Genomic DNA, 27280 nt, shown 5'->3' with positions numbered 1-27280 from the left:
CTGATAAAATTCCGTTAATTCCCATGGAAAGTTTCCAATTTGGTACATCTTCAAAATTCCCAATTTTTAATTTCCCAGCAAAATTTATTGAAAAACTTCCACCCCTTTGCTGCCCTGGTGGAGTGTCATGAAGAGAAGCAAGGTTGCTGGAGGATGCGTTTTGGTCCCGTTAAGTAGAGGCAGTAGAAAAAGAGTCGTCATTCAGTCAAGGGGGGAAGGGGTGAGGTAGAATGTCTCCAGGAAGTGGAACTGGACTGAAAAGTAGACCAGTGAGGAGGGCAGAGGGGTCCCCCGATCCCCGCTCCCACCGCTGAGGGGTCCGTGTGCAAAACAATCTGTCTATTCTTGTACAACAAACAGGGTCAATCTCTTTACAACATGCTTGAAGGTAGTCGTCCATACCACATGGAAAATTCGCATCAATTGAAATAAAATAGAGCAGGGGTGTCCAAACCGCGGCCTAGGGCCACCTGGGGCCCACCGTCTATTTAAAAGCGGCCCGTGTTGGTTGCCAACATTATACTACTGACTTTTGAAAGATACTGTAGACTGAATTCAGACACTTTTTTCCCAATATATTTAACATGCAAAGACTTTAGACTGGTTTGTGCCATTTCAGTTGAGTGGCCCCTGTCTTATTATATTCTGCATGAGTGGTAAATTGAAGTAAATCGTTTGTATCGCTAATTGTTTTGGATTTTTCATTATAAGTGGTTTTTATTTTGTTAGATTTTCTTCTTTTTTAAGTGTAGTTGGAAGGCCATGTATGAAATTAACAGAAAGATACAAATGACCCATTTGTTGGGATTCTAGCTAGTTTTATGAATATAAATTTTAGTTAAATTCTTTGTTCCTTTTTTTTTTTAGAAACACTTATTTGTAGGAATGTGTACATTGGCTTGATTTATAACAATTTTAAATGCCAATTTTAAAAACTTGGAGATTTTATTGAATCATTAAACTTTGGAAGAATTGCTAACAACAGTCCTCTTCAATTCAGACATTCAAGTTTCACTTTAAAGGGACTTTGATGGTGAAGAATGTCAACGTGGCCACTTTTCTGTATGCGGCACTTGGATAAAAAGTTTGGACACCCCTTATTTAGAATGTTTGTCAGAGTTGCGGTCCTCTTAGGGCAGCTTCATGAAGAGTCCATTGCCCATGGAAGGGACGGGCACGGGGCAGGGGAATTGAAAGAGGTTCATGTCGGCCGTGAGCGCAGCCATGGCGGCTGGGTCGTGCTCGATCTGCGTCCTGAGCGTGGGGTCGATCTTCTCCAGCCGCCGCTTGATCCTCTTGGCCTCGCGCTCGCGGATGAGCCGGGCCTGCCGCTTCTCGGGCGTCTCGTTGGCCCTCTTAAGGCGCATGGCGTCACGGTCCCGCTGCAGGCGCCGTGCCCGCTGATCCTCCGACTCCTGCATCCTCTGCATGCGCTTGGCCTCGCGGTCGCGCAGACGCCGCATCTCGCGTTCCTCGTCTGTCTCGCAAGCGCGCTTGTTCTTTTTGGCCGTGCGCTCACGCTCCAGCCGGTGCAGGCGGGACTCCAGGGGCTCGTTCTTGCGGCGCAGGGCCCATTTGCGCATGGGGGACTGGGACTCCACTAGCTGCTGGTAGGCCACGCAACTGTTGCACACCAGGAGCACGCCGGCCGGATACACAGGCATCGGATTCAGGATGTCCGGAATGGGAGGAAGACCTGAGGAGGAGGAGGTGAGGGCATCTGGGATGGACGCCAGCGACGGTCCTTCGGACAGCAGACTGTCGGGCAAGGAGGGAAACGAGGGCCCTTGGCTTGAGGGGCCTTGACATGAGCCGGACATGTGACACGTTCGATGGCCTTGACAGAGGCTGCTGCTGGGTTCATGGACTTGACATGAATGGGGACCTTGACAGGAACTGGGGCTGGGTCCAGGTCCATGACAGGAATGAGAGCCAGGTCCCGCACTGGACATGGGAGTACTGGAAAGCGAGTGGGTAAGGGGACAAGTATCACTTCCGCCGGAGGCATCCAGCCTGGTCGTGTCCAGAACATCCTTGAGCTTCTCCCTGAAATAAAATACCAGCAGAGAAAGCCAAGCTTAAAGAAGACACCGCCCAGGGACACACAATTTAAAATCACACTTTGACTTTTCTTCTCCTGACACCAAATCAACCTCTGAGTTCAAGTTCACACTCCTACACCGAATACAGTTCCCAAAATTTATTTAAATAATGACTGTATGGTATAAACATAATTTATTAATACAAATTAAAATAATATGGAATATTTATAACAAATACATTTACAGTGTAATTCTAATCTTAAAAATGCACATTAAAACAAATGAAATACAAGCGAGTAACACCTGTTGAAGTTGTCGGTGTCTGTGAAGTGCGCGCCACACACGGCGCAGTTGGAGAGACGGTCTTCCGAGTGAATGAGAAGATGCCGTCCGAGCGAGCCAGGTGAACTCAGTGCTCTCCCACAGACGGGACACACGTAGCTCTTGCTGTTGCTCATCAGGCTTGTGTGCTGCTTAGCAAAACATTCACATAAATATGATCACTAAAAACACAAAAAACATTTGCAAATAGTTGCTTTTACTTTGGGAAACGAAACAATGCACCAAAAAAAAAAAAAAAAAGTCATGTAAATTATATGTAATGTTAACATCAGTGTCCACTCAAATTATGCAAATATCAGTTAAATGGGTGTTTACCGTAATTTTCGGACTATAAATCGCTCCGGAGTATAAATCGCACCAGCCATAAAATGCCCAAAAATGTGGAAGAAAAACACACAAGTCGCTCCGGAGTATAAGTCGCATTTTGGGGGGCAATTTAATCGACAAAATCCAACACCAAGAACAGACATGAACGAGCAACAACAGGCTAAACGATACGGTATGCTAATGTGACAAACACAAACAAAGAGCTGAGAACAGGCCTGACGTAACATTCAGTTATTTAAAAAAAACTATTACATAAATAACACGTTTATAAAACCATCTGTGTCACTCCAATTCATTAAATCCATCGATCGCCCTTTGTCAACAATGCAGTGTGCCGCGCCGCAGTTCAAATTATTCCGCGGTCCAATACAACGATGTATAAACTATACTTTAAATAACTATCACATAAACAACAATATTATCAAACCATTTGTGTCACTCCAAATCATTAAATCCATCGATCAAATTTCTCGTCCTTTATGTCATCCTGGTGACAGAGGACATGTCCAGAGGATATGGCGCTTTAAAGTGCTAATTACTTTATTTGATTTTTTCTATATGTTCAAGATAAAGATATCAAAGCATGCGAAGGGATCAACTATACTAAAAATAACATGTTAAGTGTTCAACTATACTTGTAAGTAAGTGATGTGGTAATGATCAAGTAAAAATTTGTGGAAAAAAACATATATAAGTCGCTCCTGAGTATAAGTCGCCCCCCCACCCAAACTATGAAAAAAAACGCGACTTATAGTCCGAAAATTACGGTACATTTTACGTACGTAGTTTCCTCTGAGTGACAAGCCTGAGCTTAGCTCACCTGGTAGACATGGGAGATGAGCTTCTCTGGGCTGCTAAAGTCCAACGTGCACAGAGGACATACAAAGTTGCCGTTGTGGTCGGAGCCTTCCTCATTCTCCTGCCGAAAAGCAAGCGCCTTTCAAATATATATTGTACATACACAATGCACATTCCTAACAGTTCATTCTGTAAACATATTAAGACCCTAGCAAAAATAGGTCAAATTGTGGGGTGGCCCACTGTCCGTTTTGCCCACTTCCTGAAGCCTTTCAGCCGATGCACTTTAATGACATGTTAAATGTGCAAGTGAGCCGCTATGACTCAATCATTGAGACACGGTGCAGTGGAGCATCTTAGACATGACTCACCCTGATGCTGAAATAGAGAACGTTTGCTAAGCAATAGGAGCTATCGGGCGGACCGGGCCATTGTACGTGGGGGAACATCGCGAGGAGGTGGAATGCGCGTCTACATCCGTGACGAATGGTGCCGGGACTCTGTGGTGGGATGCGAACACTGCTCGCCTCTGGCGAAGTTTGTGATCTCCAGGCTGTTGGGGTCCTGAACTCTCTCCCCCGTTGTTTACTTGTATGTTACTCGTGTACTGTGTCTCGTCACCGTGGGATGGAGGAAACGTAATTTCTTTGTGTGTCTTAGCATGAAGGAATTGACAATAAAGCTGACTCTGACGAGCTGCTTTGGCCTTTTACTTGTCTTTGAAGGGGAACTGAATGCTGAAGTTTTTGTTAATGTTCTTTATGATGTAGACAGATTGGTAGGCGAAATCTATCTGACAATTGTTTTCATTATGGATGGGAGAGTGATCCATCGGGCAGTCATGAAGGATGCAGATATTAACCACCGATACTTAAAGCAACAAAAAAAAAATCAGGCTGAAACCCTTCCTCGCCAGCAGTTGGTCTACTGCAGCCAGTTGACACATGTTTATTTTTTCAGAAAAATAAAAAGGTCTCAGTTGAGAATTGTCATTGTTTTCAATAAAATTTGATGTATGCGCCCCCTCGTGGAGATGAAGGGAAGTGCCACCCACCCCCATTAAGTGATTATGTTACATCCCTCACCTCTTTGACTCCTGCTCCTTGCAGGCGGCACGGCGCCCTCTTGGCACTCATGTGGTCGTCGGTCGAGGCGTTGGACGAGGAGTCCGGGTCGCTTTCGCTGTCTTCTATGGAGGCAAACACAGCCCTATCAATACAGACGGGACAACAGAGCACAGGGCAGGACTTACTCTCACTAACACCCCCTCAGTGCAATCAATGTTGCCGCGTCCCTCCGCCGTCCTAACCTGTGGCGCTCTCGTGTCCGATCACTTCCTGCGAGTTGCTGCCGCAGCACTCATTGCCTTCGGTGAACTCGTCCCTGCCGTCCATGTTGATAGTGTGCTGAAATCCCGTGATGCCGGAAGTGTGGAATGGCCCTGGAGAGAAATAGTGGGATATGATTCTCAGGTGTGCCCTACATAGTGTGCTAGATATGGTTTTCTTGTCAAGATAAAAACAGAGCACAGACAAAAACCAACAACAATGAAGTGACTCGTGATAAAAATGAGTTTAAGACTCCGCTTAATATAAACTAGTCATAAAATGGTTTATAGTGGGAGGCAATTGAACAGGGGTGTGTAGACTTTTTACATGCACTATAATAATCCATATTACAGTTTAGTAACAAATTAATGACAGGGATGGCCATGCGGCTATATTTGGCTGGAGCTTAACATAGCAAAAATCTATTAGGCAACAAAACAATGACACAAGGATCTTCATCTCCATAGCAACGTAGAATCAGCCTTTAGTGCCTTATTTACCATAAGAAGTCATTAATTTTTCAACACTTGTGCATGCTCCAGCGGTCCCCTGAAAAACTGTAGCTCGTGCGAGTCTCTCCTCTGAGAACACTTGTTTGATTATCAATCCTTGCAAACAAAAACTAGACACCTCCCAAAAATCTCTGTAAGCACCTAGTTAATGATCATCAAACAGAGCTTTGGAATGCATAGGAGGAGCAAAACAAGGCAGACCAGACCGCTTTCCCATCAGTCGTCCTGCGCTGGGACATAATGAATGCGATGCCAGCCGAGCGCGCTGACATACGCGCACACTTCATTTGCATCCCAACCCCCCACCGCCGTTTCACACGCACATGCAGTTTGATACATGCCGCAGTCCCACAGGGGGAAGTAGGTTGCACTCTTCTTTTTTTTTTTTTTTGCTGGAGCTCACCATCCTCCTTCTCCTCTCTCTCACTTCCACCCACACAGCCAACAGCCTGGCCGCCCTCGTGTGCAGCTCCTACTACTTCCATAGCTACACCGCCAGCTCAGAGTGGCAGGTCCAAGCTTTGGCCATGTGAGACTTCCTTTTAGCTCCTTCACTTAGCACTCTTGACCCCTGCAAAACTGCACACAACATCCCTTCCCGGGAGATACCACTGTGGCATTCAGACCTTGAAAAGGAATAACGAATAATATTTGTTGATTAGGCTTCACGCGATCAAGATTTTGGAGCCGATCAGCGAGTTTAAAAAAGAAAAGCAATAACCGATCGCCACCAACAGCAACAGTTTGACACATTCATCATCATCATATCAAAAGTACTCGAGGTATAGGTACTCGGTATCCGTGACTGGCATCGGTCCAAAACACATTTAGATTTTTCCTACAATTCCTACCCTTTTAAATGATAGTGAGAAGCTAGATTCAAAATTGTCATCTGTATGTCACGAGGAGGTTTGTTATTCTACTACTTGGGCACTGACCAAACAAAACTGACATGCGAATCCAGTTTGGGCACTTTTCCCATACAACCCCATTTGTTTGCACTGCTGGAGTGCGTCCGAGTACTGAACTATGGACCGGCACGACGAGCGAGTTTCACACAGCCTTGTGATTGATGTGTGGGAGATGCTCCCTCCCCCCGCTGTGAGTCTGTGTCTGTACATCTGTCTCTCCTCCCTCCCTCCCTCCATCAGTCTTTGCCACTGCGATGTTATCTGTGAGTGTCTGTGCGTCTGTATGCAGGAGGTGACGCAGTGTCTGACTGAATCTAGACAAAGAGACAAACTCATCAGCCAACAGACATGAGACGATGAAGAGGAGGAGCAGGAGGGAGATGGGATTGAGCAAAACATAGAGCATAGAACGCCAAAACTCAACTTTGTGTGCCAATCAATGAATACCCTCCTCCCCTCTTCTCATTCTTCTTTCAGGCACCATCAAAATGCTGACACAAAACATTGTCTGAACCTGCAGGAAATGCCGCATTAGGGTTCTGAACTGAATAGCGGGCCCGTGGACCTTGCTGCCGTGCATCAATGTTAACGCTTGAAGTTGACTAATTGCAAAGAAGACTTTCCACTTGCCCATCCGTCTGCTGCCGGTACCAGACCGCAACGCTCTGCGGGACAGCGCAATGTCCAACTGACAAAACGTCTTCATACATCTGTGTCGGTAAAGCGGTTAGCTGCGGCCATCTTTTTCCTCAAAACGTCTCACCTAGTAATTCACAGACAGCAACTTTGTGCTACAACGTTCATTGATGCAGCAACTTTAACCTAAGAAAAAAAAAAATACACAAAAAAAACTTGAATGCTGCAAACAGACAGACACAAATCCTCCAGGCGAAAAGCAAAAGTGACTTCAAACATCCATAAACGTAGTGAACTTTGGGACATATTTTAAACTCTATCAGCAAGTCTTTCTTTGTTGAATTACTTGTATAGACAAGACCAGTCATGATGTCACACCAGCTATTTTGGCTCCACATGCTGAGGTCTAGGATTTACTATTCCAAAGCGTACCATGGTGAAAAACTGGATCACTCGGCGGAAACACGACTATTTTACTATTCTGTTATCACACTCAACTCATTAGGGGTTAATCAATGCACAAAGACTGACTCAACATTTCAAACTAACAACTGCTGATTATATTTGCGCTCCTGTCCTGAATCTAGGATGTCAGCTTGTTCTTTTGTGTCATGAAATCAATATAACAAAAATATATACAAGTCTCTTAGCAAAGCGTAATTGGGTTTTTTTTAAGAGTCATTTCCAGCCCATTATTGTGTAGCTCTCAAAGCAGTACTGTGTGTGTTGCAAAATAGTGGAAATAAATGCTGGCAAATCAGCCTCCGGCAAGACGTTTTGCACGGGTAGGATGTTTTGGCAGAACATCGGCAGTCTCTCGAACCGAACACATCCATGGGAGTTGAGGGATGTGATGATGAACGGTGGGGGGGGGGGAGATCCTGGACAGGGCAATTTATAAAATCCTTTGTCAAAACATGTAGTAACATACAGTACAGTTTCACGTGGCTCCGTGTATTTCAATGGGTGACTATAGAAAGCTTGGGCATGCATCAGAGCTGCATGAAGCTCGCACCTCAGTAGTGAAATCAAAAGGCTATGTTAACTGTATTTCATTCTTCCTTTAGAAAGCACACCAGTCCGGGCATGTGCGGTGTCGGCGTTTTCAATTCTCTTGACAGTCACACAAACTGCCAAAGTGAGCGGACTGTAGTAATCACACAACAGACCTAGGTGCACTTGCACATCAATAGCTGAAATACCTACAGTCAACTTTGAAGGGGTTGGTCTGTTTTCGCCTGGACATATTATGGTCCAACCCCAGGGAATGAAGAAATAAAGGATGAGGAATCCCCTCCAAACCCCCAGGACGCCCCCTCCCCACACCGGTCCAGGTGGAAAATGTGTGCCTCCACTAGAATCGTCGATTCAAAGAGGCAAAAAAATATTAATTAAAAAAAAAACGACTTCATGCGTCACATTCCTGCGGTGGAGATAAACCCAAAAAGGTATTTCCAATGAACGGGTTCCATTTTTCAACGGGATCGACGGAGCAGCCCTGGAGCAGCTCTGGTGAAGAGCCGCTGACGGGCGCGTGCACGCCGCTGACGGGCGCGTGCTCAGTGCGGCAACGCTCGAGCTCAGCTGATCTGTTACGTACAGCCTGCCGCGGTGCATTGCGGGATACGCACAGCCAACGCGGAAGTGTTAGCCCTTAAGCTAGTCGTGCTAGCAAGTAGAAATTTGCAGAAGATCCCCTTTCAGGAAACGCGTTCATTTTGGATGCAACAAAATTCGTTTCATTATTGAAAACTGTGAGAATGTATGTAATCGACTCTCATATGAAGAAACAGGTGCATTTTTAGGAAACAGTTGGAATCTAAAGAGAAGTATGACTATTCATAAAGTGTTTACATTTTCAAGTGGTTGCTTCTGCAGCATTTTGTGGAAATCACAATATTCCATTTCTGGTGTTAGGCCCACGGGTTACTCACTACCATGTGCCCAAATGCACCACTTTGGTGAAATCTGCATTCTAAAGATTGTTATTTTCACCAAATCTGGTTTAGTGAATAATGAACATAAAATCTTTGTGGTGGCTTAACGACAAAGAGTGTACGAGTGCTCTAATATCAAGTGCAGGGATATCGAGGACATAGAATAAGTACTCAACCGATTTGCCATACACAACTATTAATCAATAATCGCTGGATTTTGGACGGATTTTCATGGATTGTTGGGCTGGAACAGATACAAAATGTGCCGCGAGGTGGCGCTCTTCGCCTCCACACACCCAGTGCCATAACATTACACCAGTCGTCATCACTGAATGCCACGAGTAAAACGACCGCATCACAACATGGGGATAGAAAAGTGATATTCTTCCGCGGGTGAGACAGGAGGGGGAGCTTAAACAGAAAGTAATCCACATCAACAAAAATGATATTAAAAAGTGCCATTCGTTTTGGAATAAGAGGCGCCTCATACATCCAGCGCAGAGCAGGGGGCTTAGGATAAAGACTTTTTCAGTTCGATTTGCTTGTAAAAGCAACAAAATGATGTAAGCGAGCTGGCTAACACGCTAGCTCTTTATAATAACGATGCATTAGAACAGGCGTTAGACAACACCGCGCACGTTTTAAACCAATGCGGACCTATAGTACTGGCGGAACAAGTGCTTTACCCATGTTCTCCGGCGATCATCAACGGATCAGGCGTGCGTCTTGGAATAGAACAATGCCAGGATTTAAACAAGTCCTCCGATGAAAGCTAACGCTACTGTACGCTGCTAAACTTGAGCAAACCTTTCTTGCTCCAAAACCTTTTGGGACATGTCAGTGTAACCCTCCGCCTGCAGTAGATGTGCTGAGGCTGGAGTAGCCACCATTTTGCATGTCGAGTGTGTTCCTCCCTCCATTGCTTATAGAGACGATTCCACTTACTTTCTGGCATCACCACGGCTGGTAAGTGCATTGCGAGTGAACCCCTGTCATCGGGCGTGCGGAAACGGTACTATGTAATAGAAATAGTTGTTCGTTTTGTTGGTATTGACGTTGACAACTCAGTGTCGCGCTGCATAGGAAGTGCTCCTCAGTGCACCGGGCTTGTGTCTGTCAGAAGCTAAGTTAGGTAGGCTACACACAACCATTCATACTGCGCGACTACGAGCTGCAATCGCCGTGACAGCACCGTAGATTAAATTCTATTTTACCCGGCTCATGCAATCATCACCCCATTTGGGTGTACACGCCGGTGATATTCGTTGAAAGAAAACGGGGATATAAATGAGTGAGCAGGTAGCAGGCTAACAACGCCTTGAAAAAGGCCGCATCATATCCTGTGGACAGGTTCAGGTGTAATTTCCAAACACGATCACACATCCTCTTTACATCAGAATTGTTTTGGGAGCCAAACATCGTGTAATTATCTAATGTCAGTCAAGGGGAAGGCAACTTATTCCCCTATGTCAACTTTAAATGCTATTGCTGTTAGCATGTTGCTAGCCGAAATGTGTAGGTGTCACTGGAAGCAACGTTGCAACATTAGCGAGCAGGGAAATGTAAAGCCTTGCTGTGGGTCTCTAACTTTTTGGACAAAATAATTAACCTGTTTAAGTAACACACTAATGATCAACAGTTAAATACAGTAGGTTAGTAGGCCCAAGTGCAAGTAGAATATTTGACTTTTGAAGGTATATTTAATATTTGCAACACACTAAGAGGGGTTGTTAATATTTGGAGACCTTATTTAACCACCAGATAATATTCCACCTTTCCTTCAGTCGTATTTTCAGTTGTTGCCACACTCATCAGAACTAAACATTGTCCAAAAAATGTAAAAATAACTTATCCACTGGTAAGAGACGAGGCACAGCAATTTCCATGTACGTTCCTTTTATCCTCAATATTTTTTTTAGTGTCAGCTAAAGGGAGAATTTGCAATTTGAATACTGTAAATAAGATTTGAATATAGCCTCACTTTACTAACCTCCCTCCACTTGTACTGAGTGCAAAACCTCTAAAAAGCTTATGCATAAGATGACCACGTTACTTCTGAACTGCAAACGTACCCTTATTGTGTTTCTGAATGGAGCGTGGCAGGTTTGACTGTAGAGCGGGAGAGGTCGAATAACTCTGCAGCCGCCTGCGTGGAGTTAACCATCCATTTTAAAGAGCACAATTTGCACTCAGCGAAAAAGTATTGTCATCCATGTTTACCTGAAAGTATTTCTACAAGGTCATGCTTGTGAAATGGTATCGATGTGTAATATCGGTGCAGTTTTATGAATAGTAGTGGTGCAGACATTTAGATCCATAGATGTTTGCACTGTCTACATTTGACAAAGAATGAGAACTAGACTATGCTAAATGATTTGAAACAAGTTTTACATCTTTTTGCCCTCTGTGTGTACTCAGAATATTGAATAATTCACCACAGCTTTCAAAAATGCAATTTTCAAAGGCTGTTTAATCTGTTGTTGATGCTTGTAGTACGGCAGGTTGACTTCTCCCAGTGGTAAACGGATGCTTTGGCAAGCTTGTTTGTCGGTGTCGGCGCCCTGAAAGAGAATCTCGCGCAACAAAACTCACAAGGGGGAAAAAAGTGTTAGGAACATTTCACACTACATTCAACTATTCCCATATGAACGGCATATTTGGCGCCTCACCCCATTAGGATTTTTCTTGATATGATGATCTGCTTCTTATTACACCACTCATCGTATAGGTTTGAGTATTGTTTAACATTAAAGTCATTCAAATCACTTGTGTATTTTTGGAAATGGTCAGAATTGGAACCGCCTTTGAGAACACACAAAATGCTGCCTCACTCATCCTGACTCTCACCACAGTGACATTAATTCCAATGACTAAGAGTATTGGGTATCAAAAGAATGTGAGATGTAAGAAAGCCGCCCTGTTCTGCACCCAGGAGGAATTTTTAATTAAAACAGGCAGCTCTTGATAGGGGCTGGATTTAGTGTTCAACACAGCAAGCGACTCCAGACCCCTTTTGAAAAGACTGCAGGTTCCATGGACGGTGTTGGATCACACTCGGCAGTTTGTTTTGTAGCGAGTTATTCCCCTCGATGCTGGATTTGACATTTTGTCGCAGCCTATTCTTAGCTTGTTTATGAACTGTCAATTTGTGTCATGTTGCGATGTATAGTTGTTTGTATTTTTTTACAGCAATGGTTTTAAAATCCTTGTGACAGTTGTTAAAAAGAAGTTCACAGACGGCTCTTTCACCCCTTGACCGCTTCAATACTTTTCCAACTATTGATGGTTGGCTATATTAAACTAGCTAACATCCATTTGTTGTCCATCTGTACAGATGCACTGTTGTGGTGCACTTTATTAGGTGATGACTTAAGCAACTCATTATACCTGTCATCTGTGGTCAATTTTAAATTTTGTCATTGTAGGAACACTAAACGAATTGCAGCCAGGGACAAAGTATTTAACCACACAATGAGTGTGGGAAATCTTGTGAGAATTTTCTGGCACACCCTGTGGTGCACAAATGCATTTTGAAAACATTGGATTTGCTTACATTTGCTACAGAAGCTTAATTGTGTTTGGCAGTCTCCCAAGTGTACTAATTGGGGGTCATTATCAAGTGTAATAATAGTTTCTAGGTCCATAGTTCACCCTGTATTTTTTTTTGTTTGGTTTTGTATTTGATTGGGTGTTAGCGTTAAGAATCACGGGAGAATTTAAACACAAGGTGTGTTCCACATATAAATCCATCAACCTTTGCCCTGGGCATGAAGCCTGTTTGTTGTCAGACGTTAACCAAGGTTCGGGATTTTGCCTCATAATTCTCCTCGCAATGTCGAATGAAACGTCGCCAAAATGGCTTATATCAATTGGAAGCTCTTAAATCAGTTATTAGTCATACCATCAGCGGATGTTGTTGGACGTTCTATTTTGGACCTGGCGTTTTAGTTTGTCATGCTTGTTTGCCGCCTCTGTTGCAGAGAATGCCAGCTCCGATCAGATTGCGGGAGCTGATCCGGACTATCCGGACAGCGCGGACCCAGGCAGAGGAGCGCGAAATGATCCAGAAAGAGTGTGCCGCTATCCGCTCATCTTTCAGAGAGGAGGACAACACATATCGTTGCAGAAACGTGGCCAAGCTCCTTTATATGCACATGTTGGGCTACCCGGCGCACTTTGGGCAGGTAAGTTACCAACATCGTTTGCAGAATATAATACTGATAGTCTCTCGGTAATGTCACAATCAAAACTCTTCTTTCCTTGTTTCATTTCCAGCTCGAGTGCCTGAAGCTGATCGCATCGCAGAAGTTTACTGACAAGCGAATAGGTTATCTGGGAGCTATGCTGTTGTTGGACGAGAGGCAGGACGTGCATCTATTAATGACAAATTGCATTAAAAAGTAAGCTGGCAGCCCGAGCGTCAATGTGCCCATTAGTTATTCGGCTGGGAAATCTGTTGTTGTTCTTCAAGGAAACGTGTTGTCTGAGTGCCCCTAATCTTTCTCACCTGTCTCTTTGCTGAAACACAACCAAGATGCATTTCTTAAACAATGTAATTCTCCTCTGTTGATCCTCAGTGACTTGAATCACAGCACACAGTACGTCCAAGGGCTGGCCTTGTGCACTTTGGGCTGCATGGGCTCCTCAGAAATGTGCCGTGACCTAGCGGGAGAGGTGGAGAAGCTGCTCAAAACATCCAACTCTTACTTGCGGAAAAAGGTGAGCCAGCCCCATGTCAATGAACCAAGTGGTTCCTAGAATTCAAATGAATGTAGTCTCAAGCACAAAACGTGCAATGACTCCCTCCTTTTCTCTTTCCCTTATCTGTTCCCCTCCTTTGTTTTGTGTCTAAAATGTTTGTTTTGCTGCCAGGCGGCGCTGTGTGCGGTTCACGTCATCAGAAAGGTTCCCGAACTCATGGAAATGTTCCTTCCAGCCACAAAAAACCTGCTGAGCGAGAAGAACCATGGTTAGTGCAAACGGTTTGTCAAGATGTGTTTAGTGCCTGCCTTTCACCACTGCGACACTCGTACTGTTCCCTAATTCTCTCGATGTGTCAGTTACAGGGCAAAGTAGAATTAATGAGGACCAAAAAAAAAGATACTGATTCGGTTGAGAAATTCGGATGACCAATATTGAGCATTCAGACTTTGTTTCGAATGCATTACAGCTTTAGGTTGAATAAACTGTTAAAGTAGTTTCCTCTTCAAGTACCAGTGCTGTGCTTTCTGAAAATATTTGTGTTTAACATCAGCATATTTTATGAATTCATCAGACAAAATGCTGAAATAATGACTCAAACAAATAATTATCATTTTATGTTTTTCATCTCACTATAACTCATAGCATGGTAAAACTACAGGTACCCGCAATGGTCATAAAGTCGGCAAATTGGTGTTTTGGTTGAAATAAATTGTCATAGTAATCAACGTTTTGTCCATACACTTTTGACCTGCATTAATTAATCTGCCTCAGATCAGTGAATTATTTTTTTCATCATTTATTTCCTCAAAATGGTTCCGTTTAAACACGTGCGTCACTGCTCATTTCTTATGCAAAGGGTGGGGGGGCGGGGGGGTTAGTGTGGTCTGAAGCGTAAGTACATGTTTGAAAGCTGATTTTGGAAGTGCAGAGACACTTTGGTTGTTTGGCCGCACACTTTCAAGCATAACGTTCTTCTTGTCGCTTATTCGCAGAGTTACCATATGACACCCCAACTGCATAATTTGCGTTGCTGTTTGACAATAATCGGTTGAAACATTTAGCGTGTCATTCTAAAGCGCCTGTGTAGAATATGAACCACTGCCTCGATTAGTTACTGCAGCGTTAGTCGCGCTATTCATTGTAATAGCTGACCAAGTGTGGTGGCTGCTGGCTTTGCTAAACCTGCAAGATCATGTCCAACTAGCCACCTAAAGTTTAGGTATCCTTCTTCCCAGCTGCATAAAACAGTGCACCCCCCCACAACTCCCCCATTGTAATAATTTCTCGTTTGTTTATCCCCCAGGTGTTCTCCATACATCTGTTGTCCTCCTAACTGAGATGTGTGAAAGAAGTCCTGACATGCTGTCTCACTTCAGAAAGGTACAAACAAACGCTGTCTTATTAGCTCATGATATTTACCTGAGCTAATATGATTAGTTGATGTTTTCCCCTCGTTAAAAGTACACCAAACTGAGCTGCTTTAATGGAAAGGCTGCATGTGATGTAAGAGATGCTTGAGCTGCAACAAAAAAATGGACAGAAGCTAAAGGTAGAGAAAATGTAGTGTTACTGCAGTCTCATACCGCTCGGTGTAGAAATAAATTGATGCCGTGGCGGCAAGCCAGGAGTAGAAACTTTGTCAAAGCCTGAGCATGTCCAAAGTTGGGAAGAATTTTGGTAATAAATTACAACAGCACTTCTACGATTGCCTACTCATGAAAACCATCTGTGTTAGCAAATTTAATATACCATTGTGAGGTCAAATGTATTGTAAGGTGGTGCCAAGCTTGGTTAACTCACCTGTTGCCTCCCTGCTTGGCACTCAGCATTAAGGGTTGGAATTGGGGGTTAGAAGGAGTGGAGCTCTTTACAAGCCCTAGGCTTCGTCTCCCTCCTTGCACAGTTATTGATATAATAATATGTGCTAAACAATAAACTAAACTAAACCAAACTTGTTAAGGCCCTACCTTGAAAGACATACACACTCAAAGTCACAGATAGCACAATAGAATTAAAGAATGGCGTCTCCAAGTGGACAGATATCTCTATCTCGCATGCATTTTATTTGATTTAAAAATGCTAAATATTTTGTTTCTGATTAACCAATGTGATTATATGAGTTGAATACTCAAATTCATAAATTTTTGACAGCTGCAGCCCTAAAAGAACCGCCTGCGACAATGCCCCTGTTTGGTTCCACTTTCCGCAGACATTACATTTATGACTACCTCTGCTAATAGCAGCAATTAATGCCTGCATTTGTACTCTGCACTTTTCTAATGGATTTAGCCGAGAAAGATCATGTCATACTTAAAAGTGTCACACTCGATACCTCCCTTGTGTTCACATTTTCATCTCTCAGTTTAAGATTAAGTGAGCACTCGTAAGGGAAAGTTAATGGCAAAGCTCAGCGCCGTCAAAACATGCACATCCAGCTATTTTTAGGTAACGTGCAGAATAAAAATGTGTATGACGGCAGGAAAAAAAACGGGACGTCTGCACACTGGATTAACAGCTCCCAGCACTAAAATGACACGAAGCAATGATTCACCGGGCGAGCCATTAAAAGCCAAGAGAGAGATTAATCCCGTGTGCCTATAGCCACTTCTCTAGCAAATAAAAGTGGCCATTGGCCAAGTGGAATTCTGGAAGACAATGCTAACACCTTGGATTTTGACCGAATTGTGCGTCGGTGTTTTATCTTTCTTTTGCTTTTTTTTTTTTGCTTGTACTCTATTTCCCTTGCTGCTGTCGTCTCTTGATGCAGCAGAAAATATGCCTGAAGCGCCACCCCTCATCTACTTATTTTGAGCTCTCTGAAAGTGAATGATTTTCCACTCCCTAACATCTACCTCATATTTTTTCTGTCATTTGTCCTTGTTACAATTCCTGCATTGTGTTAGAATGAGAAGGTAAGAGTGCATTCTGATTTCATAGCTGGTGCATGCTGTAATTAGTATTCACTCTTCACAGTCACCTGAGATGTAACCAATCTGTCCTGTAATTCATGGTGCTTTTTTTTTTTTTTTTTTTTTTTTCCTCCTCCTTCCTCAAAATTGCTTTAATTTGGATTATCTTGTACGGTGGTCATTGTAATGTCAGTGTTATCGATAGTATCCAATGCGGTGGTTAATTTGACAACTACATTTTTTTAATTTTTTTTTTAATCTGATTTGCTAAATACGCAACTCATTTGGTCACTGTTGAATGGGTCGATTCTCACGTGATCGCCACAGGTGTCGTCACTCGGAACCAGTACTTGCAATCTTTGTCACAAGGGCTGTTTCCATGTACCAGGATTTACAGATAACCCGCCTTGTGTGTGTAGTCTGAAATTTAAAGACACAATGCTAATGTTAAGCTATGGCAAGAGATTTATCGCCATCCGCACAATTTCTGTAAAGTGTGTGTATCCGCTCAGCTTGGTTTTGACCAGAAAGCACTGCACAAACCGTTGAATTAGTTTTCAAAAGTAGAGCGCTTGATTTTCTTGTGAGTTTTTAACAAAATCAAATTCTAAAATAATGTTTATTTTCACAAAATTCTCAGTGTAGTCATCCTGTTACATAAATGCATTCTTCTAACCAAATATTTTGCCACAAAAGATTTTATGACCTATCAAGAGAATTTCATTTCATGTTTTTACTTTTTAACTTGCTAACCCTTCCGTTTTGTTCTCGATAGTTGCTAATGATAATAATGACCCCATTTAAAATGTTATTTTTCCTAAGGATTGATGCAGAGTATTGGAATATTTAAACATAATATTGTGACACCGCCTCTTTTCTCTTTTGATCTTGGTCTCTTTTACAGCTGGTTCCACAACTGGTGAGAATTCTGAAGAACCTAATAATGTCTGGATACTCGCCTGAGCATGATGTGTCGGGCATAAGCGATCCTTTTCTGCAGGTAAATCTCCTCAAACATCAGTTTGGGCATCAAGCACACTACTTATGTGCAGCCCTGATTATAAATATGGTCAAGTATTATTGTAAAACACAAAATTTCAATTTTATTCTTACAATTTGTCACTCCATACCTAGAAATCAAAGTGTTGTTGCAAAAGCTAGTATGCATTCGGGGCAGAAACTCTTAGCGCTTCGCTTTTTTATCCATTGGCACATATGAAATTATAGCTATAGACAATGCGTACTTTGTCGCGGCGGCTGGCCCATTCTCACTTATACCTGGAAATGTGTCTATTGCCAAAGTATCCTGTGATGCAACATGACATTTTTGATTATGGTAAATGTGATACTGTTCGCTTGCCGTGCGAAAGTCCAAGCGAGTTTGGCAGCGTTGTTTGGTGTGCAGCAAGCCATAACAAAGTTAATTGCATTTCATGTCCGTTGACTGTCCTTCTCTTAGGTGAGGATATTGAGACTACTGCGAATTCTAGGCAGGAGCGACGACGACTCCAGTGAAGCAATGAATGACATTCTTGCACAGGTTAGTTGGTTATTGCTTTAGAAGACACTTTGTTTCTTTTCATAAACTCAGCTGTGACATTTCCTGCACAGTCTTTCGAGCAGCAGACACACATTTAAACTAGCACTTAGCAGCTGAGCACAGTTATCGTGTTCCATAATGAGGACCAAATAAAATAGCACAAGAAGGGGACTTATCACACAGGAACAAATGCTGTATGATGATAAATAGAGTGATCCATCGTCTGAACGACTGCTGATACTTTATACTATCTGACAGCATTCATTAGCTCGTTGTGTTAGACGCTTGTGTTCATCAGTCCGTACACCAAAATATCAATCATGTTAGAGTCACCAAAAATGAATACCTGACTACTTGGCCCCTCACCAAATGCCTATAAGGTTGAGTTTAACAACTATGTATTTGATTGTACTTGGGTTTAGGTTGCAACAAACACTGAGACAAGTAAAAACGTGGGCAATGCAATCTTGTACGAGACTGTGCTGACCATCATGGACATCAAGTCCGAAAGTGGGCTGAGGGTGAGCAAATTCAATTGATCCCCATCTTTTAATTATTATGCCATTCTGACATATAACGCTTTGTGTTACAGGTTTTGGCAATTAATATATTAGGTCGATTCCTCCTTAATAACGACAAAAATATAAGGTAATTCCTATTTTTACTTGTTTTCCTGTCCTCTTGATTGCAAACAAGCGGTACTCTAAAAATGTTAATTAAGTTGGATATTTAAGCAATGTATTCTAAAATTCACCCCTGCAGATATGTGGCATTGACATCCCTACTAAAGACGGTACAGACTGACCACAATGCAGTGCAGAGGCATCGGAGTACCATTGTGGATTGTTTAAAAGACCTTGACGTGTCCATCAAGAGGTGATTTTCAGTAGTTTGACACAGAGGACATTCACCCGTTCACCTTTATACATAACTGTTATGTTTCTGTCCTTGATCTGGTCCTCGCTACTGCCACTGCAGACGTGCAATGGAACTGAGCTTTGCCCTGGTGAACGGCAACAACATTAGAGGCATGATGAAAGAGCTGCTCTACTTCCTGGACTCGTGCGATCCAGAATTTAAAGCAGACTGTGCATCAGGAGTCTTTCTAGCAGCAGAAAAGTACGACATTGACGCACGCCGTCCACATCGCTTCCTGTTCAATGACGACAGAAATGCTGTGTGATGATTACAAGAGTGATCCATCGTCTGAATGAATGTTGATTCTTTGTATTATCTGACTGCATACGTCACTTTATCACCTTGTTGTATTGGGTGTCACAAACGTGACATTTCCTGAAATATAAATGAGGCCTTTGTGTTACAGGTATGCCCCTTCAAAAAGATGGCACATAGACACTATCATGAGAGTTCTGACCACAGTACGTTTCAGCATACACCACACCCAGTGATCAAACTGTCCATTAAAAATGAGTTATTTCTACCGAAGAACTACTCGTGTTTTCATCAACATATCTGCATGTTTTTTTTTTTGCAGGCAGGAAGTTATGTCCGCGACGACTCCGTGCCCAACCTTATTCAGCTCATCACAAACAGTGTTGAGATGCACGCATATACAGTACAGAGACTCTACAAAGCTCTTCTGGATGACATCTCACAGGTCAGAACTGGGACCCGGCGTCAGATGTACCGCAATTCTTGTGCACTGTTTTTATGTCATAGAGAAGAAGAGATGGACTCTTGTTTCTGTCTGTCTGTCTAGCAACCTCTTGTCCAAGTGGCATCCTGGTGCATAGGAGAGTATGGGGACCTATTGGTTTCTGGTCAGTGTGAAGAAGAGGAGCCCATTCAGGTACATGTGAAAAAAATCAAACCTTTAAATATATATATATATCTGAACACCTACGGTGCAGCAACATCTGTAGATGGATACTAGTATAATACTCAAAGGCATCTCTCTTTTGTAAATTATTGCTACAAAGAAGCTGTGAGAAAAGCTGAGTCTTTAACAATACATTAGCAGTTTCCGAAGGGTGAGGGAAGCCGGGAATTGCTTGCTCTATTTGATGACTCGTCACAGCCCTATGTGCAAAACCTTTTGTCTATGCTTTAAATGTGCATATTCCTAAACAAGGTGACTGAAGATGAAGTTCTGGATGTGCTGGAAGGGCTTCTAGTATCCAATCTGTCCACGCCTGTGACTCGAGGTTATTCTCTTACCGCCATCATGAAGCTGTCTACTCGCTTCAGCGGTGTCAAGTGAGTCGTTGGATTTAACACTACGTATAATGAGGCTGCTGCGTGGTAGTGAACTAATTTGGAAAAACATGCACCCCTTCAATTTCTTTCAATTTCAATTTTCTTGTAGCCGGATCAAGAAGGTGGTTTCGATATACGGCAGTAGCATTGACGTCGAGCTGCAACAGAGAGCAGTGGAGTACAACGCACTTTTCAAGAAATACGACCACATGAGGTGAAGTGGCAGCTAAACCAAAAGACCTAATACAAATAAAATGGACCATTCCGTAAGATTGCTCTTTTCTGTAGTGTTGCTGTTTGGTTCATCCTCCACTGCTTGTTGTCCCCCTCAGGCCAGCTCTCCTCGAGCGAATGCCCATTATGGAGAAAACAGCCGCTAATGGCCCCACCGAGATTGTGCAGACCAACGGAGAGACGGAACCCTCTGTTGGCGACTCAAAACATCCACCCCTTGTCAGTCAGCCAGCCAACCAGGTGAGCGAACCCACCCGCAGATGGAATACATCATTTCGGAGTGAAGCGCATGTAAATACTGAAGAGGATGACGCACATGGCACTTATTCCTCGCAGGCAAATGATTTATTAGACCTGCTGGGTGGTAATGATGTGGTGCCAGTCATCCATACCGCAGTGCCACCCAAACCTACGTCGTCGGGAGGAGAGCTGCTGGACCTGCTGGGTGACATCTCGCTAAGTGGTAGGGTACTCCAAATCTACCATATGTGGTTTTATTTCAAACTAGAAAAAGATGTTACTCAAAATTTGATTCATTTCAGTATACTGTACATGATATACTTTTTGTTCATCTCCATCGTCAACACTATACTGACTCAGTTAATTCGTGGAGGCTACGTACACCGTTCCAAATTGTTATGCATGTAGGGTTTTAATTAACTTTTAGAAAAGAATTCTGTGAAATATTGTTCGTGCAAATTATTTTTCACGACATCGATCTGAAACAGGTTTGCTAGTGCATTTCCCAGCTGAGCCAATTTCTAGGGAAATTACTTCCACCTTTATTAATCACGTCACCGTTTTCATACAGTCTGGGGAAAAGAAGGATCTTTTTTCTGATTAAAAACCGTGAACTAGTCCTGTCTTGTCTCAGGAATAAAAACACTGGCCATCTAAGGTTGTGGTTGTAGTTGTTAAAAGGCTGCAATGTCAGCAATGTAGCGGAGTGAAGTTTTGTCTTTGAGAATCCATTTTGTAATTGGTAATGGCGCATCAAACTGTGGTGTGACCTTCCCTTCCCAAGGCGCTCCAGCCCCTGCTCCTGCTCCCTCTGTTCCTACCTCCCAACCCCCTTTTCTCCTGGATGGCCTTTCCTCCCAGCCTCTCTTTAATGACATTGCAGCTGCAGGTGAGACTCCCATTCTCCCTTTACCCTCCACAGCGCATTCGAGTGGCTCATTTCCAAACACCTGGCCGCTCTCAAATCTTCCCGCAGGTATTCCTCCTATGACGGCCTACAACAAGAACGGCCTGAAAATAGAATTCACCTTTGAGAGAGCAAACCCCAACCCCAACGTCGCCATCATCACCATCCACGCTTCCAACTCCACAGAGGCAGACATGACAGACTTTGTTTTTCAGGCTGCAGTACCAAAGGTAAAGGGGCGGGCACCAAATCTGCCAACATCGTTAATCGTTTGTACAGGAACACGCTTGTTCTCCATTCTTTTTTCTTGGTTCTTGTTTGGTGGGCTCGTTTTGACTGGCGGGATCAGTGCAGGGTCTTTCTTACACGCGTTGTTGTTTTTTTTGTCAGACATTCCAGCTGCAGCTTCTGTCCCCCAGCAGTAATGTCGTCCATGCGCTCAACCAGGGAACCGTCACACAAATCATCAGAGTCCTCAACCCACAGAAAGTTAGTATGCGCTAGTCTGAGTCATGGTGTTTTTAAATTGTCTACACACCCTGTATTTTTTTTTTTAAAATTCCAAGACAAATCATCTTTTCCACCATTAATGGCTCTCATGGACCGGAGCTGGACATGCCTGTTCTAATTTTGAGTTGGAGGGGAAAACAACCATGCCTTACCGAAGAGGGTTGTGTGCGCCAAACCATTAAGACAATTTAGTAGTGGGACTTGGAGGTTTTTCTTTTCAAGATAAGGCTTTTGTTTTGCCACCATCTCCTGGTCTAGCCCAGGTTATGAAGAAAACACGAGAGTGTTGTCTATACTCAGCAGCGGGTACTTACTTGAATCCTGGTGTTTGCGCAAGGGTGTGTAGACTTTTTATATCCACTGTATTTAACTACTCTTTCATTTCTAGCAACAGCTGAGAATGAGGATCAAGCTGACGTACAACCACAAAGGCTCTCCGGTGCAAGACCTGGCTGAAGTCAATAACTTCCCCCCTCAGTCGTGGCAGTGATAAGTTGCTTCTTTTGCTCCTAAAACCCCCTCTGACGGGGACTATGAATTTTTTTTTTCCACCTTGACCTTCCTCCTCCCTCTTTCTTCCAACGGACTCCCCCTCAGTGACATCACTAAACGCACAGCAGAGCGTCTTTAACAAAGGAAAAACCAGTTGAGATGAAGAGCCGTTCGATAAGCGGGATGATCTGTCCGTGAGCTATCTGTTTTCTTTCTTTACTGGTGTCATCATCTCTTGTTAGCCATGCCACTTTTGTTTCCCCCCCCCCTCACATGAACATTGTACTAAATAGAACATTAACTCACTTGATAAAATGAATATTTATGATTGCGCTGAGCCTATAAAGCCCTAATAATGCAATCTTCAGATAATTCACTTTTGTGACCTTTCTCAGTTGAAAATGTCGTTGCATTTCATCACTGTCCGGTGGAGTCCTCGCACATCTAAAATTACTACTGTTAAGGAAATCCAAACAAAAGGGCCATTTTGCTTGTTGCATCATTCAAGTTGGCATTTTAACTCCCACTGTGCATCAACACAACCCAAAACAGGCTTACTCAAATCTATCTGTCAAAGTTTGGATATCAAAACACATCCGGACTTTGAATCCCAATTCGACATAATGCTGCACAGCTCCCACAGAGTTGGAAGGAGGGCTTAGATAGTTAGTGTGCAAGCTATTCGATAGATTTGTGCTGAACCTATTTTCAACACTTAATAAATTGTTTAAAAATCGGAGAAAAATAAAACGATGCAATTGGTACATGCCATTATTGGAGTTTCTCCCGAATGCGACGATATTCTTGCAAGGTAGACTATCCGGGCAGTGTGAAAAATATATTCCACTTTATAAAACACTCACATTTTGAGATGGTTGTAATCGTGATGCGTAAATCACAATTTCTAATTATATATTTTTTCCCCTGTGTGGCTCTAATGCAGTAAGCTGGTTAGTGAGATGCGTTTGTTTTACCCAGTTGAGCTTCTCACCTCGCACAAACTTCTGTAAATGAAGCCTGTTCTGAATGTAGTTACATGCACTGAATGCTGTTCTCCCCCATCTCCTTATTTCTCCTCCATCGATGATACGGCCATCACATCGGCACTATTTCTGTGAAAATATGTTTGATTTCTTTCAGTAAATCGACTTGATTATTTATGCCTGATATCAAAGTGACGTGCCTTTCTGACTTGACGGGAAAAGTTTTGCTAGTGAGGGAAGTGATTGTGATGGATTTGAACTGCTAGATCATCTTTCACCTTATTCAAAGCGCATTTGGCTTTCACTCTGGAGCGCTTTACCGGACCTCCGCAATCACGCAAATGCTCACAATCTAATCCCAATTGTCCTGTGAGTGAAAATGTTGCTGCGCTTCATTTCTTGCCTGATAGGCCCCAAACGAAGCAAATCGTAAAAAAATAAGGCAGCTAATAGATGTCACTTTTTTTTCAAACGATGCCATCGAACGTTGTCATCAAATCTCATTTAATGTCCTGTCCCAGTTTTCAGATATGGATTTACCTAATTAATCGAGTGAGGACTTTTTTTAGTCGTGCGATTGATTTGCCGGCTCTGCTCTTCTCTGTCACGGGAGGCTACCGTTGATACCTCACAATCTTCTCTTTCTACTGACTCGGAGTGGTTGGCCTGCTTTTCGTCCCCGGTCGCAAGCGAGGGGCGCACAGCTGCATGAAAGCTGACGGCCGTTTGTACACGTGCGCCGTAACAAGTTAGCGACAAACAACCTTAGCGGCCCCACAATGCTTTGATATTCAATCACTATGCTTCATTATCTAACTCCTGTGACCAAAATCGGAGAGACTATTAGCTTTGGAAATATTTTTCAGCTACGATATGTGTATATGGAGGAAAATAATTTCACTTTTTTTCTGTGTTTGACAAATGCTATATTAGCTTGTTTTCTGTACATATTGAGGGCTTTTACAAAATTTTTGTCTCTTGTACTATCTTTCATCCTTTTTTTAGATACCATTTTCTAAACCAGTTCTTCACTATGTATATTGTCTAAATTAGTCGACCGTAGACTACATCAGGCTTCCCTGTATCACCACTCATCCATTGTAAAAGGTATAATATGATCTGCTACCTGTACATTGTATATAATTGTAAAACAAACAAAGGCTGATCCACTTAAATAAAAACCCACATGAAGACTTCAAACCATTAGCTAGGACATCAAATTGTATGCATATATGTACAAAAGATTCTTAAACTGCAATCGATTGACGAGGATTCCTACTTGGAATGGAGTGGATGTGTCGTCGTTTTACAAAGATAACTACTGAGGCTAGTCAGGGTTTGCTTTCAATGATCGAACGTACTACTGAGAAACGAAAACATTGCACAAGTAAGCTTTCACAATGCACCCCCAAGCTTGCTTCGTCTCACCTTTTCTGTTGGCCTTGTGTGTGCCGCTTTTTAAATATGATGTCTTTCTTACTTTTTTTTTTTTAATGCAGGACTTTCCCGACACCTTAACTATAATGGTGGCCCGAAATTCACCCCAATTCAAGACAATAATACAACACCCCCATCCCCAATTGTTCCAGCACATGTATCCTCTCAAACAATTTTAAAGGAAAGTTGTTTGAGCATTTATTCAATATCCAGCCTAGTAAGCTCTGTTCTTATAGTTGGACATTTCAGAACACTTGTAGAATGAATGTTTTGTGCTACACTACTTGTAGGCATGTCACACACTAGTTGCAACAATGACATGAAATTGTATTTCTTGTGAGCAACCAAAAAACATTGGACAAAGATGACTTCTGTAATTGTTTTATCATGAGTGTAACTAGTGACATGATCAAAATGTACTTATTACAATCTAGTGCTTCACTGGCAGTACTAGTAGCATGCAGACGTCATACAGGGTACAGTTTTTCCTCACGAGTACTAATATACCAAAGTTGTCCAGCGATATCATTCAGAAGTGGGAAAAATTACTATTAAAACACTTCAGTGAGAGAGTCATTCATTTTGTGGATCCTAATCGATCCAGTAACTATTGAGTAGTAGTGGCAGTACGTGTCCGTCAAAATGGATATCAAGGATATGGAATAAATACTCAAACGGCCTTCCCATTAATCTCGACTGAAAACTGCGTTACATCCCATTCGCCACAAGGTGGAGCTGCGCAACACTAGAATGCGGGTGGAAAGGAAAAGTTCAGTCCAGCTTGCTCACGTTTGTTTTGTGTGTTTTTGTTTGCTTGTGTTGTTTTTCGAGTTGTGCGTCTTCTATGCCCGTTGTTTTTAGTGATGCTCATCCCTTTGGTAAATGAACCTAACACAAGCGCTTTGGACACACTTGAAGGAAGAACAATTATTTATGCAATCTGTGTGCGTGCTTGGTTTACCTGATTTTATTTGGTTGCACGTTCTGAGTTTGCAAGCTGCATGTAAAAAAAAAAAAAAGTCATTTCTACTTGACCTACTCATTTTTGTTTTTGGGGTAGATAATGCAAGGAACATTTGTGAATCTAGCCCACCCAGTTATAGGTTACCCGTGTGTACAATAGGATTTTGTTCAGATAGCGGTCACATTAAGGATTAAAGAAATGAAGTGCACCCCTAGGCTCGTCATGACTGTATTGATTTGTTATAGCGGAATGAGCACCTCTATTTTTGTTTAGTTATTTTAACCCCGTCCAACCCCCACCGAATTGGACGCGTTGAACTGAACCCTACAGTCCGCGGCTCGAAGGTGAGTGTGACTGTCAGACTGAAAGTATATGATATGATCGAAGATGACAAGTTGTAAACTATTAAATGGGATATTTTTAATTGATGATGTGTGTTGTCATTTGGGTTGCAGAAAATGATAAAGCAAATAAAAAGTTAATACTGTAAGTCTAGCTTGTTTTTTTTTGTGACATGGAGCATCGATACACCACGGACATCATTGAAATACGGAGACTATATATTGGGGGGAAAGACTGGATCGGGAGAGAATGTAAGTTATTACTGTAGTTTTTAATACAGCAACATACTGTAGAAAGTTTTACTGTATCACAGCTGACAGTAAATAGTAATCTTAGATCAAATAAAATACAATAACTATGGAATGCAATGTTGACTGTTTTTATCCATCTATATTATTGATGACAATTTGACTATTGCATTTATTGGGCAGATTTAAGACTTGGGGAAAAAAAACACAATTTTCTTGCTATTGATGACAAAGCGCATAGGCTACAAGATGGGTCTGAACTAATGCTCAAAGGCTTTGGGTGTGCTCAAAGGTCTGTGGATTTCCCTGCAAAGGGGGCCGTAGCTCCCAGAGCCCGCCCACGTCATGTTTATTGATCCGGCAGCGGAGGCCCTCCCGCAGGGAGCCTGGCAGCAGTCGACTTCAGGGGACTCACTGACTAAGGAGCTCCGGCTCCGTGTGCGCCACCCCGTGGGAATCAGTTGCCAGCCGTCCTCCGCCATCATCATCACCACCACCACGCCACTCGAACTCTAGTGGTCTCCGCGGATCGCGAGCACCCATGGCGATGGAGGATCAGCCTGACAACAGCGGGGCTTGCATCGACAGGCAGCCGGACACGGTGCTCCACCGAGGCGGGCTCATCCACGTCGGAGGTCACGGTTGTCGCACTGGACCTTCCGCCGCCCCGGCCGGGATACGAGTGTTAAAGGCAGGTGATATTTACAACTACTTCCCCCC

The 27280-nt window shown here is 43.0% G+C and overlaps 2 protein-coding genes across 7 annotated transcripts; one reads left to right on the top strand and one right to left on the bottom strand.

Annotated features, from left to right (window-relative positions):
* Positions 1-817: 817 nt before the first annotated feature.
* znf821 (zinc finger protein 821) lies at positions 818-9661 on the bottom strand. 5 transcript variants are annotated; one of them, XM_061277291.1, is made up of 6 exons: positions 9520-9661; positions 4819-4950; positions 4595-4698; positions 3532-3630; positions 2346-2515; positions 818-2046 (listed from the first exon to the last, which is right to left on the bottom strand). In XM_061277291.1, the coding sequence occupies exons 1-6, from the start codon at positions 9521-9523 to the stop codon at positions 1131-1133; spliced, it is 1425 nt and encodes a 474-aa protein (XP_061133275.1). In that variant the 5' UTR covers positions 9524-9661; the 3' UTR covers positions 818-1130. The 5 variants fall into 5 exon arrangements, with proteins under 5 accessions (XP_061133275.1, XP_061133273.1, XP_061133274.1 ...); XM_061277289.1 differs by lacking the exon at positions 9520-9661 and adding an exon at positions 8103-8494; XM_061277290.1 differs by lacking the exon at positions 9520-9661 and adding an exon at positions 8103-8475 and having other exon boundaries at positions 2346-2512.
* ap1g1 (adaptor related protein complex 1 subunit gamma 1) lies at positions 9657-26460 on the top strand. Of its 2 annotated transcripts, none has more exons than XM_061277287.1 (23): positions 9657-9799; positions 12814-13017; positions 13109-13233; positions 13411-13552; positions 13706-13802; positions 14841-14917; positions 17351-17446; positions 17906-17986; positions 18409-18507; positions 18579-18634; positions 18749-18862; positions 18965-19105; positions 19311-19365; positions 19482-19604; positions 19707-19796; positions 20079-20203; positions 20313-20417; positions 20536-20677; positions 20774-20900; positions 21462-21566; positions 21654-21814; positions 21975-22073; positions 22489-26460. In XM_061277287.1, exons 2-23 carry the CDS (start codon positions 12817-12819, stop codon positions 22582-22584), a joined length of 2457 nt encoding a protein of 818 aa, XP_061133271.1. In that variant the 5' UTR covers positions 9657-9799; positions 12814-12816; the 3' UTR covers positions 22585-26460. The 2 variants fall into 2 exon arrangements, with proteins under 2 accessions (XP_061133271.1, XP_061133270.1); XM_061277286.1 differs by having other exon boundaries at positions 22483-26460.
* The last annotated feature ends 820 nt before the right edge of the window (positions 26461-27280 follow it).

This window comes from Syngnathus typhle, linkage group LG4, assembly GCF_033458585.1.
Source record: "Syngnathus typhle isolate RoL2023-S1 ecotype Sweden linkage group LG4, RoL_Styp_1.0, whole genome shotgun sequence".
Lineage (NCBI taxonomy): Eukaryota > Metazoa > Chordata > Actinopteri > Syngnathiformes > Syngnathidae > Syngnathus > Syngnathus typhle.
The sequence above is the reverse complement of the archived record's forward strand: the minus strand, read 5'-3'. Positions and strand labels throughout refer to the sequence as shown.